Source organism: Aulonocara stuartgranti, assembly GCF_965226115.1.
Source record: "Aulonocara stuartgranti genome assembly, chromosome: 19".
NCBI classification, from domain to species: domain Eukaryota; kingdom Metazoa; phylum Chordata; class Actinopteri; order Cichliformes; family Cichlidae; genus Aulonocara; species Aulonocara stuartgranti.
In genome coordinates, this window is record NC_138955.1 from 181,508 (window position 1) to 201,458 (window position 19,951).

The following is a 19,951-nucleotide window of genomic DNA, read 5'->3' on the forward strand; positions in this document are numbered from 1 at the left end:
CCATTTTCAGTCTTTGAATGACGCACGCTGAAGTTGGTTTTACAGAAATAAAACAGTTTATTCATATATCTTCTTGCTCTTGTTCACAAACAAGTTCAGTTATAATTTAACAATAGATGAGTTAAAAGGCTACTTGAAGACTGGCACTATACTGAGACAATATCAGACCTGGGCTGTGACTATTTCTCAGGCAAATGAAGAGGTAAAATTTTTCCCTTCTCAGAGTTCGAGACCAACCTTCCTCTACAAGTCCACGTACACATAAATCAACAGTTTTGATCTGCCAGTAAATTTTGGTCATGCAAAAAGAGACATAGTACCAACTCAGCACATTATATATGACTTTTAAACCATTACACAAGAGATAAATTATAACTGTACCGTCATACAGCAAACATATAGAATAAGCTAATACTGTGCAAATACACATTTGAGCTGTACAAAAGTATTTTTGTACTATGCTTGTTAATCTCAGTTCAAAAATCTCCAACTACATAAAGATATTTTAAAAATATCACATCACATCTGATGAAACAGCAAAAATATACAACTTTCAGGTCCCTGTGTTCTTCCTCTTCTTTTTGTGCATTTTAATTTTACATTCTGCAATAGTGTCTCTGATTTGTCTACAGCAGCGGTCCCCAACCCCCGGGCCTCGGACCGGTAGCGGTCCGTGAGTCGTTTGGTACCGGGCCGCGAGAGTTGAGGCTCAGGTGTGAAATGTTTGGTTTTCAGGGTTTTTATCGGTTTTCAGCGTTATTTTGTTATCGTTTTTATCGTTAACTCGGTTTTCCTGGGTCTTTTCACGTGTGTTATGAATAAATTCTCTTTTTTTCGGTACCGGTACTAGTTTTATTTTGTTGTATTTATCCGCGACACCTTAAAGGCCGGTCCGTGAAAATATTGTCGGGCATAAACCGGTCCGTGGCGCAAAACAGGTTGGAGACCGCTGGTCTACAGTACATGTAGAGTTTATGGAAAAACAAAAACAAAACAACGACAATGAGCTACTTTCAAAGTGCAAAGAGAGCAGGTTGGACATGTGAAAGACCTGATGCCATTATGTTACAGCCATCCATGCTTCTGTACCAGACGGAATCTCACTGAGATAAGAATAAGAGCTCCAACTTCTTAAGGACTTTCTCTATGTTTATATAAAAGTGCAGGCACTATAAGAAATGATAATGCAACATCTTCAAGTAAGATCAGTTTTAATGCTGTCCCTCTTTCGACATTTGGTTCTGTTTGGAGCCTGCTTTACCTTACGATAAGGTCCTCAGGATATCATTTAGACTTTTATGGACATTGGCAGGCTGGGAGGCGGCACACTCGCTCAGGCTTGGCCCCATCTGGGCATAAAGGGCTTGGCACAGGTTGGCGGTAGCACCCCTTACGCTGCCGCCCCGGCCATGAATGGTGCCGCTGTGGGTAGAGGTGCCCAAGAGGTGCCAGAGCAAGGGCAGCACTTTCTGCTCGACCATCTGGGGCTTACGAGGGTAGAGCTCTGTCACAAGATCTAAATATAGAAGATGAGAAGCAATACACTGCATTTAGATACATCAAAGCAGAAGCTGATTACAGTGCCGAACTAGGACACCAGACATACCTGCGACCTTTTCGATAAGGTTCACCTTTGCCTTCCCGCTTAAAAACTGAGCCTTGGCGCAAAAAGGCTGAAGGAGAAGTATGTTGTCTGTAGCAGGCAAAAAAATGGAAGTCAAATTAAAGCAATTTTTTTAACCAAAACTTTCTCCTCTATTTTAATGCTCAAAGTAAGTACCTATATTTAAGATGAGTGCATTAATAGCTCCAATAGCAGCAGAGCAGATGGCATTGCTCTTTGAGTTGAGGTGATTGTCCACGATTGCTGGGACCAGGATGTTGACCACTTGGGACAGCTTGTCCTTTAACAAGTGGATGATTTTCTGTAAAGACTCCAGGGCATACAAGTTGACCTTGCTGTTGGACTCCTGCAGCCTGGCTCTGAAGGCATCAAACACCTAGAATTAGGGAGATCAGAAAGTGAAGGATAAACACTTTGTCATTATAATGAAAAGACCACAATGTACATAAAGACATGCTAAATTGATTTGGAGAAAAAAATAAATAAATTACTAACAGGGAATATACTGTTGATAACCATGTTTGGGTTGTTTTGGCAGTCAGCCACTAGCTGGTCGATGCCTTTGATCCTCTCTCTGAAGTCCTTTGAAGCCAGCAGATCCGAGATCTGCTTGATGTACTCAGTCTTGTCTGCAAAACTCTGTGTCTGAGATCTACAGCTGTAATGGCTGTGAGACTCCCTGTATATAAAATGCATCACAATTCACGTGTTTTCCATATGTATTACACATTTGTGAAAAATAAATTTTCCTTAATGGGCTACTCTGGTGCATTGGTTGATATCTACACCCACCTGTTGGTCTGGTTGAGTGGCTCTCTGTTGAGCGATGAGGCTCTGACTGTACCGCTGCCCGGGAGGGAATGTCTGCCTCGGGCTGACTGAGTATCTTGAGGCATCTCACCAAGACCCTAACCCCCCCCAACAATCTCAGAGTTAGATGCCTATATTTAACTTCCAGCCAAAATACCAATTTTCCTGTAAACATAAACAGAAAGAAACAGTACCTTTGTCTTTAGAGTGAAGATGGTGTCTCTGACAGTCTGCAGGTCTTTCGTAGGGATGTATTTCTCCAGGATCTTTTCAAATTCTGGGTGGGAAGACAGGGACAGCAGCATTCGACGGCCAAAGTACCTTTGAGGGGAGAAGGTGTAATATTATCTCATTTGTTAAAGTGGCACTTTGGATTTGCAGTCCAAAAGCAACAGAAAAGCATTTCTAAACATATTTTAATGAAATGCAAGGTAATTACAGTACAGTGACACCAAAAGAAATAGTGTCAACAATAACAAATCAATTCCAGCAAAACCAAAAGTAGATTTGGATTGTACTATATCCTTTTGATGGTCTAAAGACTTTTAAAATGTCTCAAATTTGACATTTTCTGACTGTTATCTGTTATTGCTGAATGCTTTTCATTGGCAATACATAAAAATATAATCTCACCGTTCAAGCAAATATGAACAAGTTGTAAAGAAGTTAAAACACAAAAATTAAATGAATTAATATGAAAGTTTTTTTTTTTTTTTTTTTACATACCTAACTTCTTGTGAGGAGTCTTGTGCGAGTTTGACCACGGCAGGTAAAATTCTGTCAGTGAGATCTTTAGCCCCAGAAAGGAGACGTGCAGCACCAACCTTCTCAACCAAATTAGCCAGATGTTGAGCCATACATTTCCTCACTACTGCATTAAGGTGACTATCAGCAGAGGAGGAAATCAATTCAGCAATCAAAGCTTAAATTATGTAGTGATCCAAACAGAGAAGAAGCAAACAAACAACAAAGAGCTGTCCTGTGTGTAATCTAACCTGAGTCCTCCAGTAAGTAAAGCATTGATGCTTCGAGTAGGGGTGCAGTGCTGCACCATGCAATCCAGTGCTGCATCTACATCCTGCCTAATGAAGGCATTACTCTCCCCAGCCTTCTGTAGTAAAGCTTTAACTGTCCCCTCTAGCTCCTGGTCCATCGCTCGCTGAAGGTGTGTGTACAGGTCACCCAGGGTACACACGGCAACCCTGGACACACCCGACCGCAGGTTCTTCACCTAAATAAGATTAACAATACTAGTGCTTAAGGTATAAGAAGAGTAAATGAGCACTGATTACATATTCAAGATATCTATTTGACCAAAAAAAAAAAATCTACAATGGGAATTTAGCAAAATGCCAAGCAATTATAGCTGAGACTATATATAATTATGAAGCAAAACTATTAAGACACAGAGAAATTAAATAGAATTGCAAAACTGGAACAGCAGAGTCAAACACCGCCATGCATAGATTCCGAAAATTAAGTGGGATTGTTATTAAAAAATGATATTACCTCTTGAATGAGAGATAGGCAAACATCATGAAGCCGAGCCTGAAGTGTATCTGAGTGATAGTGTGCAAGAGAGCGCAGGAATGTCAGTCCTTCAATCTTCTTCTCCCTACATTCGAAAATAACAACGCACAAAGGGTAATAATTTTACTCTGTGGTCCACATTGAAAGAGATGCTTAAGGATGATGGATTGATTATTTCTCACCAGTCTTCAGAGTTCAGCAGATTGAAGCTTTGCACCAGCGCCAGCTCGGGTTTGGAAAACGGACACAGCTCTGCAGGATCTGAGAGATTTTTCCTGTGCCCCAAACTGCCAGGGGACAGCTCATCTAAATGGCCCATTAAACACCACACAACACACAGATTCAGTCTCATGTTACATCTCAATCAGGCTGAAAACAAGCGCTCTGTGTGTGTGTGTGTGTGTGTCGGTGCATTAACAGCAGGTTGTCAAAACAAAGTATTGAAGCACATTACCCAGAGCAAACATCTTATTCACCCATTCTCTGATGGTCCCAGAGGTTTAATTAATTAATGTTCCAACATTTTCTATAAACAAAGGCCTGTTATAGCAATGGTTTGTATCATTATAATGTTACTGAGTGTCGTTAAACAGGGACAATAACTTTCTGTGTGCAACAAAGATTATGCAGCATGTAGTAAAAGGTTTTTAAGATCAACTCACCTGAACTGTGGGACAGTGAAGGACGGGTTCTGCTCAGGCTAGGTGCCCTCCTAAGACGGGACACATTTTTAGGGTTGGGTGGAACTGTAGGGGGGCTGGGCTGGTGGGGTGGAGTGAAACACTTAATTGGGCTTTGGGGTCCTTGGGGAGTGTCAGGACTGGTGACAAGAGACTCATCAGAGACAGGGTCTGCTTTAGATGTCACTGTGCTGCCGTTCATATGCAGATCTGCAACAGAGAAGAATAACGTTTGAATCACCAGACACAAAAATTTGAACTTTTTACACATGCAAAATATAACATAACAAATCTGTTAAAGTGACAGGCTTCTGTAATTCAGGCACACAGGAAACTTACCACCTACATTAGTGGTTGAAAGCAGCACTGCTGAGCAAAAGGCTTTTTTTCTTCTTTATTATTAAAAACATCTAAACTAGTTAAGCGTGTCCCTCGTGTGAGAGAACAAGTAGTACCCCTCGTACACTAGCTTTGAGAGAGCGCTCTCTTCTGGACTGAGAATAAAATGAATCCTGGGAAAACTTCTTAATGTCATTTAAAAAACAACAACAACAACAACAACAACAGCACTAGTGAGTTAAAAGTGCTACATGCATGTTATTGTTTTTAGTTCTTTTCCCAATTTGTGCATTAAAGTAATAATATCATTATTGTGATTCATACTGTGACAGGTCTATAGATAACTCACACTTTCAACAAAACACTTTGTTGTGCACATGCCTGGGCTTCTACATGCTATGAAATTTGTGTGTGTGTGTGCGCGCAAGCGTGTGTGGCCTCCACAATGATCCGTCATCATCCAATGTGAGAAAACAGAAGATGCTGGTTTAAATTAGAGCTAACTGTGAGTGGGCACTTGAAGACACTCATTTATCATCATCATAATTTTTCCCCACCAGGAGTTTTTGATGGAGAAACTCTGCTGTGTGTGGGCAGGAAACAATGAAGAGTGGAAGAGAGGCAAGTGAGACATTTTGCACTTGTAAAAACAGACTGCACGAGTCTGTACTGCAGGTCTAAGGTAAAACAGTACAGCTGGCAAACTTTATGAGTCAACGATGTTTTAGCTCTTTAACTGACATCCGTCCACTTTAATTATGTTGTTTTATGTCAATGTTTAAAGATCTCTTTATGTTGGTAATAAGAAATTCCCGGCATGCTCCACTGAGCTTTGTGTGGTTGAGCCACACATTTTGCATTACATTGGGTGGATACCTCCACCCTAACAGCTGCACATTAACCTTCTCTGCTCCCCTTGCCCTGTTGGGGATGCGCCATCAGTCATCTGAAATCCCACAGGGGGATGTGATGGGATGATCGGACTGTGGAGCAAATCAACACTAACACATGCTGTTTACTCCTTAGGCCATTGTGCAAAACAGTTATGTTGTTTTGTGAGTTCAGTATGCCCAAGGGTGCAGCGGACACAAAGCTGACGTGTATAGATTAATAAAGAAAAGTACTATATGAGATAGTTATAAAATACTTAAAGCTATCTGCAAAGATGGATTTTTTTAACCATAACATTTATTTATTTTAAAGAAATTAAAGGTTAAAATTAAATCTATCTTCTGTCACAAAAATGCATCACATTTGTTAAATACAAAATAAAAGGCATTTATGATGAGGGATAAATGTTAAGCCAAAAAAAATAAAAAATAAAAAAAAGGTCTTATTGTGAGAAATGTGCTTTTTATTTTTTTTAAATAAAAAAGCAGAGATTTATAAGTTTCAAAAACTTTCTCTTGCCTTTAATGACTAATGCTCCATTTTCCTCTGTTGGTGAATCAGACAGCATCTTCCTGACACGGTAGCGAATCTGATCTGTTGAATACTGCCCTTGACTTATCGGGCCATCTTGTTGATCCAGCCTGTTCTTATCCCGGCCAAATCTTGCATTTTTTATCCTCTCCTGCGCAACCAGAAAACAAAACAAAAGCACACACAGGGTCAGATTCTGCTAACCGGAAGCTTGAGATTATGAACTACGGAGCTGTGTCAATACCAAGTTTTCACTACATATGGTTGATTCTGATATTATCATTTTTTTTTTTTTTTTATATACACAATATAGATATATAGTTTTTGTTTAATTTGAAATTAACATTTTAACTTAAAATGTGTTTTGTCTCTCTTCTGACAATTAATTAGGGGTGTATTAAGCAGAGAGTCAAAACACACACGCACAAAAAACATTGACATTATCAGAATAAGAATACTTTATTAATCCCAAAGTAAATGATGCCATATGTTATATCGTATATTCAATATAAACATGGCATCAGTATTTACTATTTAAACATCACAGTAATATATAGCAACACTCTTCATCCACCGCTGAACAGAGTGTGACTAACCTTAACCTCTTCTGGACGTGGGATGATATCACTGTCTTGGTTGCTGTGGATGCCCACTGAGGGATCAGTGGGGGGTTTGAACGATAAGTGCTCAAGTGGCAAGAGAACTCCTGGATGGCTGGAGGACACTGCAGTGCCAAGCATGCCTAATAAGCATGAGGGAATAAGATGACTAATCTTTTAGCGGTTTAACTGTGATCATGCAGGAACAAGCAAGTTTATATTTATAAGCTTTATTTAAAAATACATCCAGAAAGCAGCTGTAATTTATAGCTAGTTGAAAACGTGTAGTTTAAAAAAAAACGGATGGGAGAAATAAAAGATATGTTGTTGAGTCCTTTATTTAAAAAACAAAAAAAAAAACAAAAAACCAAGAGCAGCACTGAGCTACATCAGCTTAGTAACACAGCAAAAGCCTGGACAATCAAATGATAACTTGTATCCTTTACAGATCTGAAACTTACCTCTGCCAAGTCAAAGGAGCTTGCAAAGGAAAGCGTCTGGACTTCTTTAAGTTGCTTGAAGACGTTTCACCTCTCATCCGAGAAGCTTCTTCAGTTCTAATGTCAAATGGTGGAGAGTCCCAGATATAAACCTAGTGGGAGTTTCCCCCCACAGAGGGACAAAAGGACCCCCTGATGATCCTCTAATCGCCTGAGCCAAGGTGTAAAACTGGGTGTGGGTCCCAATCAGCCAGAGTTTCGGATGAGTTCATTGTGAAACCTGGCCCCACCTTATCATGCGAATTCCTGAGATCAGATGGCCCAGGATGTGAGTGGGTGTTAAACTCACCCGATACTCTGGCTGATTGGGGCCCACACCCAGTTTTACACCTTGGCTCAGGCGATTAGAGGATCATCAGGGGGTCCTTTTGTCCCTCTGTGGGGGGAAACTCCCACTAGGTTTATATCTGGGACTCTCCACCATTTGACATTAGAACTGAAGAAGCTTCTCGGATGAGAGGTGAAACGTCTTCAAGCAACTTAAAGAAGTCCAGACGCCTTTTTTTGCAAGCTCCTTTGACTACGATGACCTGGATGACTGAGAACCTTCACAGACATACTTACCTCTGCCAACTACTCCTTCAGACATGTCTGTGCCTGGTGATTTCCTACTGCTGCTGTGACTATGGGATCCTGAACATCAAAAGAGATAAATAATGAGATTTAATTATTTAAGCACACAAAATGCTATTAGAAGGTATATCCAATATAGCACTCTGTTCTCATCGATGCTAGCTGACCTTTGGGATGCTTCTGAGTTTTTAAAGATTCGTGAAAAGCTGGTCTGACCAATGGAGGGGATGGTACCGTTTTCTCTTCGGCAGTTTTGATTATGCCATTGGAGTACGTAACTCTCTGTCCAACCACACCCACCTTAGATGAGAATTCATCTCCCTGGGACAACACTTGGGAAAAAACAGAAAACAAAAATGTAAATAAATAAAATAATATAAAAAAGACACACGGCAATGCATCAACTGGGAAAAACCTTTCTCTCCTTTACTACCTTGAAGGCTGCTGAAGTCCGAGGACACAGAAGACCTCAGTTTTGCAGAAGGCACTCTTGCAATGCGAGGTTTCATTCCTGCAGAGGCAGAGTTTCCAGGGCTGGTGACAGTTGTGACAAGTGAGAAGTGATCATGAGAAACTGCCTACCATTCAACACATCATCAGAGAACACCTAAAGACTACAAAGTCAGAGCTTCTTAAAACTGTCAACATGATTAAACACAACAGGCAACATATCCCATATCCCAACACAAGGTCATCTTTATTAATAAACAAACATCTCCCTGTTACATTTAATATAAAAGATCACTTCACATCTTACCGGTTACTTTTTTGTCTCTGGATTTCACTCTATAACTAATGGCTTTTTTGTTGTATTTGCTCTATTTTCCGTTGTAAATTTTAAAAATGAAGTAAAATACATTTTTTTAATTAATTCTGCTCCCTTGTTGGTATTTTGATTATAGTAGAAGGGTTCACCAAGAATAAGTATGTGGCTAACAGTTAAAACCGATGCTTCAAATATACTTCCCACTTTATACCCCTGTCCCACTGTCTTTTTTTTTAAAATTATGTATGTATTTGCAGTATATGGAGGTGACTTTTATCTTGTGTATTAACATAATTTCAGACCAACACAGTCAAACTACATGAAAATGTGAGGCAACATCATAAGCAATACATGCCAAATGCAGAAAATCTGGATATTTTACCTTTTCATGCCATTAAAGCTGGAGTTTGCAACTGAGCTCAGACTAGAAAGTCCACTTTCACTAGTCGAGCTGGTAAGCACTGGAGAAGTGTTTGACAGCGAGTCTAGACCCAAGTCCACCTTCACAGCTGAGTCAGGACTGTCTGGATCTGGACTACTAAGGCTCGCTTTGGCCCGCTTCTTGGCAGCGCTGTTGCGTAGTGAGCGCAGGGAGTTGAGCATCTGTGGACAAGTTACAAAGCTAATAGGAACTCAAAGAGGCTTGATTTTTCATTTTACTTCAACTGCCTGTTCATGCAGGGCCCTTCTTGATGGCTGATTATAAACAACATCCAGTATATAAAATAGAGAATTGTGCTGACCTCCTGCATGTCCAGAGGATCATCTTCTTGAAGATCATCCACACCACTGAGGCCAACAGGGTCCACATTAAGGGTCTTTTCTAACTGCTGATTCAGAGGGCTTCCTGAGGCATTGGATCTCTGGCCATTAATGGAATGGATGTGCTCTGTTGGAGGGATTACTGGTGAGACGGAGAAGGTACCTCTGGGACTGCTCAGTGCCCGTCTGAATGATGACGTGGAAGAATTCATGAGGGAGGCACAAAGAGGTCTGGGAGAGCGTCTGCTAGAGAAGTCATCTGGGACAGGATAGTAACCCGAAAACCCCCCCACAAAGGTAAAAAATAAATAAAAAAATTTTCAGCATCACAAACAAACACATATGAAATGAAGTCTCTTTTTTCCAACTAGATTACCTTTTGCAGCACTCGCTGTCTCTCTCCAGGGGCTGGTTTCTCGCTGTTGGGGGCTGTTGTCCTTCTTGTTAGGCCAGGTGTTGGACATAGAGAGGGAGGAGTCTGCATGACGGCGGGATGGGGTTGGGGTAAGCATGCCCCCTGGGAGCGTAGCCAGTGGGTATGAGGGAAGAAGAAAGGAGCTGGATGTAGTAGGGTTTGAGGGGAGGGAAAATGTTCGCTCAACGCTGGGGTTCCTCGAGAGCAGACGTCCTTTGGGTGCCACTGTCAGACATTACATTCACTCATCAGACCCATGAAAAACTGTATAAGGACACTAAATGGTTAATGCCACTTTAAGTGTACTTTCAAGATTTTACTCAAATTTTATTCAAAATAAATCAATAAAAAGAACTTTAAATGTAAAAATATTTTTGAAATAACTCCATACCAACATCTGGGTCAGAGAAGTTTGTGGTTTTAAAGATATCAGGTTCTAAGTTGAGGCTTCCACTTCTCCTGAGATGCGCAGGAGACTCCCTCCTTCGGGAGGCCTGGGGTTTTCGGGGCTCCGTTGAACCTAGACACAAAGTATATTTCCACATTTTCACTAAAAACAGAAACGCTAAAAAGTAGTTACTAAAATGACAGCAATAAAAAACCCTAATAATGCCTATTATGAAAAGGTTTATCAACAAAGTCCTATAAAGTTTTTTTTAAAATTTGAGAATTCGATCCTTTAGCTAAGATGTTTTAGTTTCTGAACAGCTCAGAAAACAAACAAACATGAAAAGCAAGTTAAAAAAAGGGAATGGAAAAAAAAAAAATCACTGATAAATGTGTTTTCCATTCAGCTGGTAAACTCTGGACTGGAGAGTTGCGGCTTGATTCCACTCTCACCTGTGAGCATAGGTAAGCCGCACCAGCTGCCATAGAAACTGCACATTTACACAGTGACGTTACGCAAGAGTGGGAAGTTTTAGCTAAACACACTATTGACTTGTATTGGGTGTTAAAGAGGTCACTACATTTCAATATTTCAGGCACATGTCCAAACTTGTTACCTTTTTTTAGGATTACCACTAGCATGTCCCTACCTTACAAAAACATGGTGCAGCAGTATTGGAAATGAGTCTAATCTCTTTAATCAACAATAAAGCAAGCCACAATAACTTTGATGCTGCTATTTTTACTGCCCGCGTCCATCCTGAAAATTATCATGCTACCTTTAACCCGCTGAAGTAAGTTTGATACGTTCCAACCAAGCTTCAGCTCAAAATACAGCACAGGTCCTTCATTCTCTTTCAGTGTCAGTAACTGCTTTTAAACTAAATGAACAGCTGCTGTCGATGCCCCTTTCTGTGGGACTGCTGTACCAACCAATAGCCGTACTAACCAACAGTGAATTAGCATGACATTTTGTTCCAGTCTCTGTTGGGATCTGGCAGAAGTGTTGGTCATGTCAACACGCTTTCATTTTATACAGGGAGTGCAGAATTATTAGGCAAATGAGTATTTTGTCCACATCATCCTCTTCATGCATGTTGTCTTACTCCAAGCTGTATAGGCTCGAAAGCCTACTACCAATTAAGCATATTAGGTGATGTGCAGCTCTGTAATGAGAAGGGGTGTGGTCTAATGACATCAACACCCTATATCAGGTGTGCATAATTATTAGGCAACGTCCTTTCCTTTGGCAAAATGGGTCAAAAGAAGGACTTGACAGGCTCAGAAAAGTCAAAAATAGTGAGATATCTTGCAGAGGGATGCAGCAGTCTCAAAATTGCAAAGCTTCTGAAGCGTGATCATCGAACAATCGAGCGTTTCATTCAAAATAGTCAACAGGGTCGCAAGAAGCGTGTGGAAAAACCAAGGCGCCAAATAACTGCCCATGAACTGAGAAAAGTCAAGCGTGCAGCTGCCAAGATGCCACTTGCCACCAGTTTGGCCATATTTCAGAGCTGCAACATCACTGGAGTGCCCAAAAGCACAAGGTGTGCAATACTCAGAGACATGGCCAAGGTAAGAAAGGCTGAAAGACGACCACCACTGAACAAGACACACAAGCTGAAACGTCAAGACTGGGCCAAGAAATATCTCAAGACTGGTTTTTCTAAGGTTTTATGGACTGATGAAATGAGAGTGAGTCTTGATGGGCCAGATGGATGGGCCCGTGGCTGGATTGGTAAAGGGCAGAGAGCTCCAGTCCGACTCAGACGCCAGCAAGGTGGAGGTGGAGTACTGGTTTGGGCTGGTATCATCAAAGATGAGCTTGTGGGGCCTTTTCGGGTTGAGGATGGAGTCAAGCTCAACTCCCAGTCCTACTGCCAGTTTCTGGAAGACACCTTCTTCAAGCAGTGGTACAGGAAGAAGTCTGCATCCTTCAAGAAAAACACGATTTTCATGCAGGACAATGCTCCATCACACGTGTCCAAGTACTCCACAGCGTGGCTGGCAAGAAAGGGTATAAAAGAAGGAAAACTAATGACATGGCCTCCTTGTTCACCTGATCTGAACCCCATTGAGAACCTGTGGTCCATCATCAAATGTGAGATTTACAAGGAGGGAAAACAGTACACCTCTCTGAACAGTGTCTGGGAGGCTGTGGTTGCTGCTGCACGCAATGTTGATGGTGAACAGATCAAAACACTGACAGAATCCATGGATGGCAGGCTTTTGAGTGTCCTTGCAAAGAAAGGTGGCTATATTGGTCGCTGATTTGTTTTTGTTTTGTTTTTGAATGTCAGAAATGTATATTTGTGAATGTGGAGATGTTATATTGGTTTCACTGGTAAAAATAAATCATTGAAATGGGTATATATTTGTTTTTTGTTAAGTTGCCTAATAATTCTGCACAGTAATAGTCACCTGCACACACAGATATCCCCCTAAAATAGCTAAAACTAAAAACAAACTAAAAACTACTTCCACAAACATTCAGCTTTGATATTAATGAGTTTTTTGGGTTCATTGAGAACATGGTTGTTGTTCAATAATAACATTATTCCTCAAAAATACAACTTGCCTAATAATTCTGCACTCCCTGTATAATCTGACTGGTATGCAGTCAGATTATATAAAGAGAAGAAAGTTTTGGTACTTACTAAAACTGGGTATGTAGGTTTCTGGCTTCCTGGACAAAGAAAGAGTGTCCCCATTTGACCCCTGTGAAAGAATGTACAATTATTTCTTTAAATGGTAAACATTAAGTATAAAAGGTAAAACAAGTGTCATAAAAACAAGTGCTGCTGTCTGATAATCATCTCTGGGGTTTCAACAGGGAAGCATTCACAGTTCAGCACATCTTTTTTCAGCCACAGTTGACAGTTCTAGCAATTCTAGGCCAATTATGAGACTCGCACATACTCTGCCACTTCACATTGTGCTTTTCCTTGTGTGAAATTGAAAAATAACTCCATCAAAAACACAGACACACACTAGATCACTAAATGCTTTCCTCCTGCAGAGAAGAGCATTTAGTGATGTCCATAGGTTCCAAGCTTTGAGCAGACACTGACATGCTAAACCTTTTATAACTATAGTCTGTCCAGTTATTTCTGATCCTGCTAAAATGACTGTGGAAAAAAATGTTTGTAATTCCTAAAGGATGAAGTCTACACTGCCAACTTGATTGCTTCATTTCAAATACACTGTGGTGGGTTGGAGAGGGAAAAAAATTACAAAAATGATGAACCTTGTCCAAAGGCTAACTATAACGGGGACCTCAATGTAATGTCATTCACTCAACAAAGGGACGCAGGAGATATTTAGTCAGCTGGAAACATCCTGCTTACGGTCTTTCTGCTACTCTAAAGTTTAATTTGGTGTATGATGTCCACTGTTCACATTTAAGTTTTAAGGTCACAACGCAACCTTAGAAAGATGAATAAAGACTGCTTTGTTTTTTGTGTGTTTTTTTTGTATTTCAACCACTCAGATAAAACAGTGAGGCTGAAATTAGTTCCGCTGCCTATAATCTGATCAGCACTCATAGCAGAGCACTTGGCATGATTGCAATCAACAGTGGAGCAGGCAATAGGCCATGTTTTGCAAGCATAACTCTGTGTTATTACCAATTATGTTTCACGATCACTTCAGTAACTGCGCTATCTGGTAATGGGGTTGCTGGGAAACAGACACTGCTGTAAACGCAAGGTTTCTCGAATACAGGCTCTGAGCTGGATATTAGTTCCCAGAACAAAACACAGTCAATTGATAACTAATTTTAGAAAAAGCCAGGGGATTATTAAAATAAAGCTGGTAATGGCTTAATAAGTTCTTGTAGTTTGTTAGGTTACAAATGACATGTTCTCCTTTCCTTCCTTCAAACAGGTTGAGAGCTACTGTCGCAAGACTTGTACTTGAAACTGGGCGCTCATCCTTGCAGCAATGGTGTCACTATACAGGAAAAATGAGTCATCTACTGTATTTCCTACAGGAATAGTACCAGTGAGAGTCTATCCATTTATCCGTGGTTATAAAGAACTAAGAGTAGGGCTGGGTATCGTCACTGATTTCTAGAATCGATTCAATTCCGATTCACAAGGTCCCAAATCGATTCGATCCACGATTCGATTTAATTCGATTCGATTCGATTTAAATCTGGGAAATTTTGACAGTCAGAAGTATAATTCAGATCAGAACATTTACATATTTTTGTATCTATAAAAAGGAAGCTGACACTCGCAAGACTTTATCCAAGGTGTGAGCATCACAGCAGAGGCCTTTGTGTCAAAGTAGCTGAGGATAAAACACAGAAAAACATGAAGGTTTTCCTGGCCTGGGATTTTATAAAAATATTCTGCAGTACATCAAAAACGAAAGAAAACCATTAATTAATGAACATTACCTCTGACGTTACAGCGGTTTTATTAGACACACGGCTAAGCATTTTGCATTTTGAATAATTTTAAAAAGTTTCAATTTGTTCAGTATTGAACAGCAGAAATGAGGTTTTATTTTCGGAAGAATGTAAAAGGGAAAAAAACAGCGGCCGACAGCGCTGTAAACAACAGTAGACTTGTGCGTAACAAGCAAGCGAATAATGAAGAAAGGGAAACTGTTCGAGAGGGGGGGGGGAGGGAGAGAGGGGGAGGGAGAGAGCTGCGCATCGCAATGGAAGCAAAACAGTAAAAGAGTGAATTCATGACGATGTTTATGTGAAGCGTTTGGATCTTCTTTTGCTGCTGGTTCGGTCAATATTGTTTGGAGAGAGATCAAACTAACAGCTTTAGAATCAGCGCATAAAGGGCGTGAACACAAAGCGCAGACCCGCCGACAGATCAGAATCAGCGAGCTGTCGGCTTTCAGCCCCGACTGTGAGAAAGGCGACATCTAACTGATTCTGATCCGCGGGTTGCGCTGTGTGTTTAAGTCTATGTGCAGAATCCCTGTACCTGCTCTCATTTACTGTTTGGTGGTTCTTGAAATTTTGTGAGATGTCACCAGAGATTCTGGCATTTCGGACAAAATAAATTTATATTAAAAAATCGATTCAGGATTTTAATGAATCGATTTTACGTTATCCAAGCCAGAATCGATTTTAATCGATGAATCGATTATAAAAACCCACCCCTAACTAAGAGCCAAATTAATTCACCGATCTTAGTCTATTTTCATACTCCAAGTCTTGGAAAACATTATTTTCTTCAAAGAGCAAAAAAACAAAAAAAAAGGGGGGGGGGGGGGGGGTGTTAAGGCAGTTCTAAAAGAAGACGTGTGCAAGGATGTATTAAAAAAAACTTACAAAATGACACACAGAAGCAAAACCCTTTCTGCTGCTGCTCTTTATCACATACTGCATCATGAGAGCTATATCTATATTTAGGCTTTGTCCTCAAAACTGTCTCTGAAGAAAAAGCCACCTCTAAAATGTCTTATAAATCTTTGGAAGGCTGCCTCTAGTTATCACTCATCTCACTAAAAAAATACTGGTTTCTGATAATGCAAACATTTATGTTATCTGCAAGCTAAGCATGAGTAAAATAAGACAGACAACAAGGACAAAAATAACCACTCCTTTCATGTAGTGACTGCAGTTACTGGCTCATTGGGGGAGAAATCAACATGAACTGCTTTGATACTCAGTAGTTTAAAGGAAAATATTAAAAATATTCCTTTGTTTAGGCAGTCAACAGATGAGCAATCATGCCCTAATGTGCAAAACTGAAATTTGCTTCATTAATATGAGTCAAAATCATCTGTTATTGGGGAAAATTAACTGGCGATAAACCAGATAATTCCTCTAAACTATGTCTTATTTTGACATGGTGAGAGAGAAAAAGCAAACAGGTATTTAAAAACAGATGCTAAATCATTGCAAGTTATCCAAATGGCATAATTATCATAAAAGATTATTGAGATTATCCCCAGTGTTGATGAGCTCCACCTGTTCAGTGCACTTTCCGTTGGGTGTACTGCATTGCTGTTGGTCATTCTCAGTGGACGAGAAGCTCGACATCTCCCAGGGTAGTTTGTTCTTTCCTTTGCCCGCGCTGACAATCCTCCTTTGAAGTGGAAGGTCATCGGTGAGGGAGCCTAAGCTGCCATAGCCATATAATCTGTCACAGTCTGGTTCTGTTCTGTGGCTCCTGGCACTACTTATCCGCCCTCCATTCAACACCCAGTCTAAATCAGCTCCAGAACCATACTGTGGTGAGCACCGCTGGCCCGATTTGGGCACCACCAAGCCGTACTCCACTATACCTTCCGAGGAGAGTTTTGGAAGTATGTGCCTTGCTCGTCTTGCCTGTACAGCTGCCATCAGACCTTCTGCATCCTCATTCAGTTCAACCATGTCAACAGCTTCCATGAGAGACGGCTTTCTCCGTGCATCAAGGCAATGGTCAAAAACAGCAAACAGCTCGAGGGCGGCATGTCGGACCCTCCTTTTGCTGTCTGCCAGGTATGGCGCAACCTCAAAGCAAAGCTTGGGGATGCTGAAATCTTTCCTAGGATGAGTGAGCATAGCTGCCATAATGATGTTAAGGACATCTTCCCGAACCCTGGAATTCTTGTGTTTCAAGTGGCCAATTACAAGATCCAATACTTGCTGGGGTGGAATAGTTTTCATCAGCTGTCGAAACACATTCAGGTATTCATTCCTGGTGACAGTGCGAGTATCCCCTAAAGCCTTTAGGGCGACTAAGACTATATGTTTGAAATATTTGTCTACAGCTGTATCTAGCTTCCGAATTAACAAGTTTAAAACTTGCAAGGTGCCAGAAAACACCTTAAAATTACTATCGTCGAGAAGTCGCGGGAGAAAATTTATAAACGCCTCAATGCCAGCAGAAGGGACTGACTTAATGTCCACTTCTGAGAGGATGTGTTTGAGCTCCTCCACCCCATTTGTGCGATTCTGGTAATTCTTCACATCCAGAAGCTGCTCCTGTAACTCCTGGGTGATCAATCCAGGTATCATTATTGGTACTCTTTTGGTGGATTTGGTCAAATTTTAGAATCCAAGGAAGCAAACACAATCCTGCAAGGACAGTAATGCTCCTCCTCTTTACTTGGTGCTTTCATCCTGAGTGGTTGATGATGGAAAAACCACAGTCCCGTTTGTCAAGCTGTGAATGCAAAATATAGAGAATATAGAGAATTAACAGTCAAGAAAGGGCTTAGCGGTTCCTGTAACACCGCATTAAAATATTTAGCAAGGCAGAGCAACATAACGGTGTATGTTTTTAGCGAGAGTCTCCTAGTGCTCCAGATCGATCACCATGATACGGTAGATAAGGGCGAAGGAACACAACCACTTGTGGCTCTTGGAAACGTAGTTACCACAAAAATGGTTACGACAACCTTTACGTTTGTATGTTACATTATTTCTGCTTTTTTAAATAACTAGTTAGGCTTTGGAAGTGTGTCGATTGGAGCTTTAGCCTGTTATTTGCTACAAAGTAATGCCTTCAATTGACTTACAATTAAACGTTGATCACACGTTACCGCTAAGCAGCCTAATTAGCGAAGCTACAGAGAATCTTAGCTTACTACAACACCACTGAAATGGTGCTAAGCTAACTCGCTGCTCCGCTATTTTTTTCCGCCGTTGTATGCTCTGTGTGGCTGGGCTAGCAAAGTTAGAAAAACAGCAAGAAAACAGACCTTGCATTTTCTCCCGGTCCTCTTCGGCAACGCTGGGCGACCCTATGTGATATTTCGTCGTCCAAATTTCCATGACATACTGCGGACGCTACAGTTCTCTAAGTGCAGACATTTCCCTGGCTGTTTTAGCTGACGTCTGGAGTGTTGAATGTTTGGAAGCTACAGAGGTATTCACCTCGAGAAGAGCCCCCCTCCCACCCCGTTACTTCACACACCGAAGCTGCAAAATGGCGAATACATGTCGCAAACTAACTGAGTGCTTCCATGGAGACGCGAGCACCAGGCTCCTCCAGGCGGCATCGTCGTCACGGAGCTGCAGCCCAGACTGAGACGTTACAAGGAATCTGAGGTTAAGACTCAAAATAGACGGTGATTATAAATGTGATTATGTGATGCAGGAAAATCAAAGTATTTTACATCTAGTTTTCTTCACTGTATATATTCAGCACGTTTTGGAGTTATGTAACTTCCTGACAAAAGTTTAATGTCCATATTTATGTAAATAAAATTTAAAAATTAAACAATACGTTATGGCATGAATATAAAGTGCTGCATTGTGTTACATATAGCACACACCCATGTTGGCATAAAATGTAACTCTAAAATAACATTTTAAGTTATTTATCCAGTTATTTTTTGGTCTCTTTGTTGAACACTAAAACACACACGCACACACACATTCACACATATTACGGGTATACTTTCTTTTCTTGGTATTTATTTATCACTGTGTAAAAGAATGTTTACTATTTCATTTTTTTTGTATTCACAAAAATTTAAACTAAACTAAAATGAAAATGTATAGAAGTTTCTTTATTCTAAATATGGACTATTTTATGCCCCATAACATGTCAGTTATAACTGCTGGTGAGTCGACGTTATTGTTATGCAAATCTATCATGAACTGATAAATTGCGAGGCACTGGTATAAACTAGACTACACAGATTATTAATAACATAATAACAAATAGATTATTATATAAGGTAGCTTTAAAAAGCTATCATCTTAAGTTTTTCTGATATTATCTTGTACCTTAAAAAAACTAATCAGTGGAAAATTGTCAGGGCTCTGGGCTGTATTTCTAGTGTTTTTAAATTGTGACTTTATGTATATTTCATTTTAATAAGAAAAAAACTTGCTGTTAAGCTCACAAGTCTTTGCAATAAAACAGCATTCTTCCAAATATTTTTTTAATTAAATCCCAAAATAGAAATATGAATTGAGAGTGTATACAATCACTGGTCCTGGCACTTTTTTTGTTTGTTTTTTGTCTTTTGGCAAAGATAAACATTCCACATAGAAAAACACATCATGTTGTGAACTTAGTCAGCAGCCAACACCCTTTCCTCCTCTTCTCTGGCCCCTTGCACACACACACAGAAGTTACAATACAATTCATGAAGAGGTCTGATACAAGGATATTTTATTTCTCAAAAACTCGTAAAAACCAAGTAAGCTTCTTCTTGGTAGTCATCTTTAGTAACAACGTTGAGCTAAAGGGCACATGATTCCTTTAAAAAAACATACATTGTCTTCCCAACACAAGAGAACAAAAGGGTAAATTATGTGTGCTTACTTAGCAGCAATATATCATGTGAGTGGTAGTGTCACGATGATACCTGGTGCCTACATTTTGCACTTTCCTTTCCTCTCCCCTCCCACATTCAAGTAAAACATATGCCTGCAATGCTGCCACATAACACAGTAGGTTTGTATTGGACTAAAAATGTGTTCATTTCTTGTAAATAGTTCTTTTTTGAATTGTGAAACACATTTTCTTTTTCAAACTATAAAGCAATCGATCAGTACAATGCAATTTACGTTGCTCGGATAAGCGGAGAGCACAATTGCAGAGAGGAATTTTTTGAAAATAAAAGTAAT

The 19,951-nt window shown here is 40.2% G+C and overlaps 1 protein-coding gene across 1 annotated transcript; it reads right to left on the reverse strand.

The window, feature by feature from the left end:
• Positions 1-33: 33 nt before the first annotated feature.
• togaram1 (TOG array regulator of axonemal microtubules 1) lies at positions 34-18,588 on the reverse strand. The gene is made up of 23 exons (XM_082516010.1): positions 18,070-18,588; positions 16,349-17,531; positions 13,065-13,125; positions 10,412-10,540; positions 9,982-10,245; positions 9,587-9,864; positions 9,226-9,446; positions 8,511-8,611; positions 8,245-8,409; positions 8,069-8,137; positions 7,002-7,147; positions 6,394-6,556; positions 4,627-4,854; positions 4,147-4,270; positions 3,944-4,049; positions 3,430-3,665; positions 3,161-3,319; positions 2,629-2,755; positions 2,417-2,532; positions 2,120-2,303; positions 1,781-2,000; positions 1,607-1,693; positions 34-1,516 (listed from the first exon to the last, which is right to left on the reverse strand). The coding sequence occupies exons 2-23, from the start codon at positions 17,381-17,383 to the stop codon at positions 1,263-1,265; spliced, it is 4,473 nt and encodes a 1,490-aa protein (XP_082372136.1). The 5' UTR covers positions 17,384-17,531; positions 18,070-18,588; the 3' UTR covers positions 34-1,262.
• Positions 18,589-19,951: the final 1,363 nt, after the last annotated feature.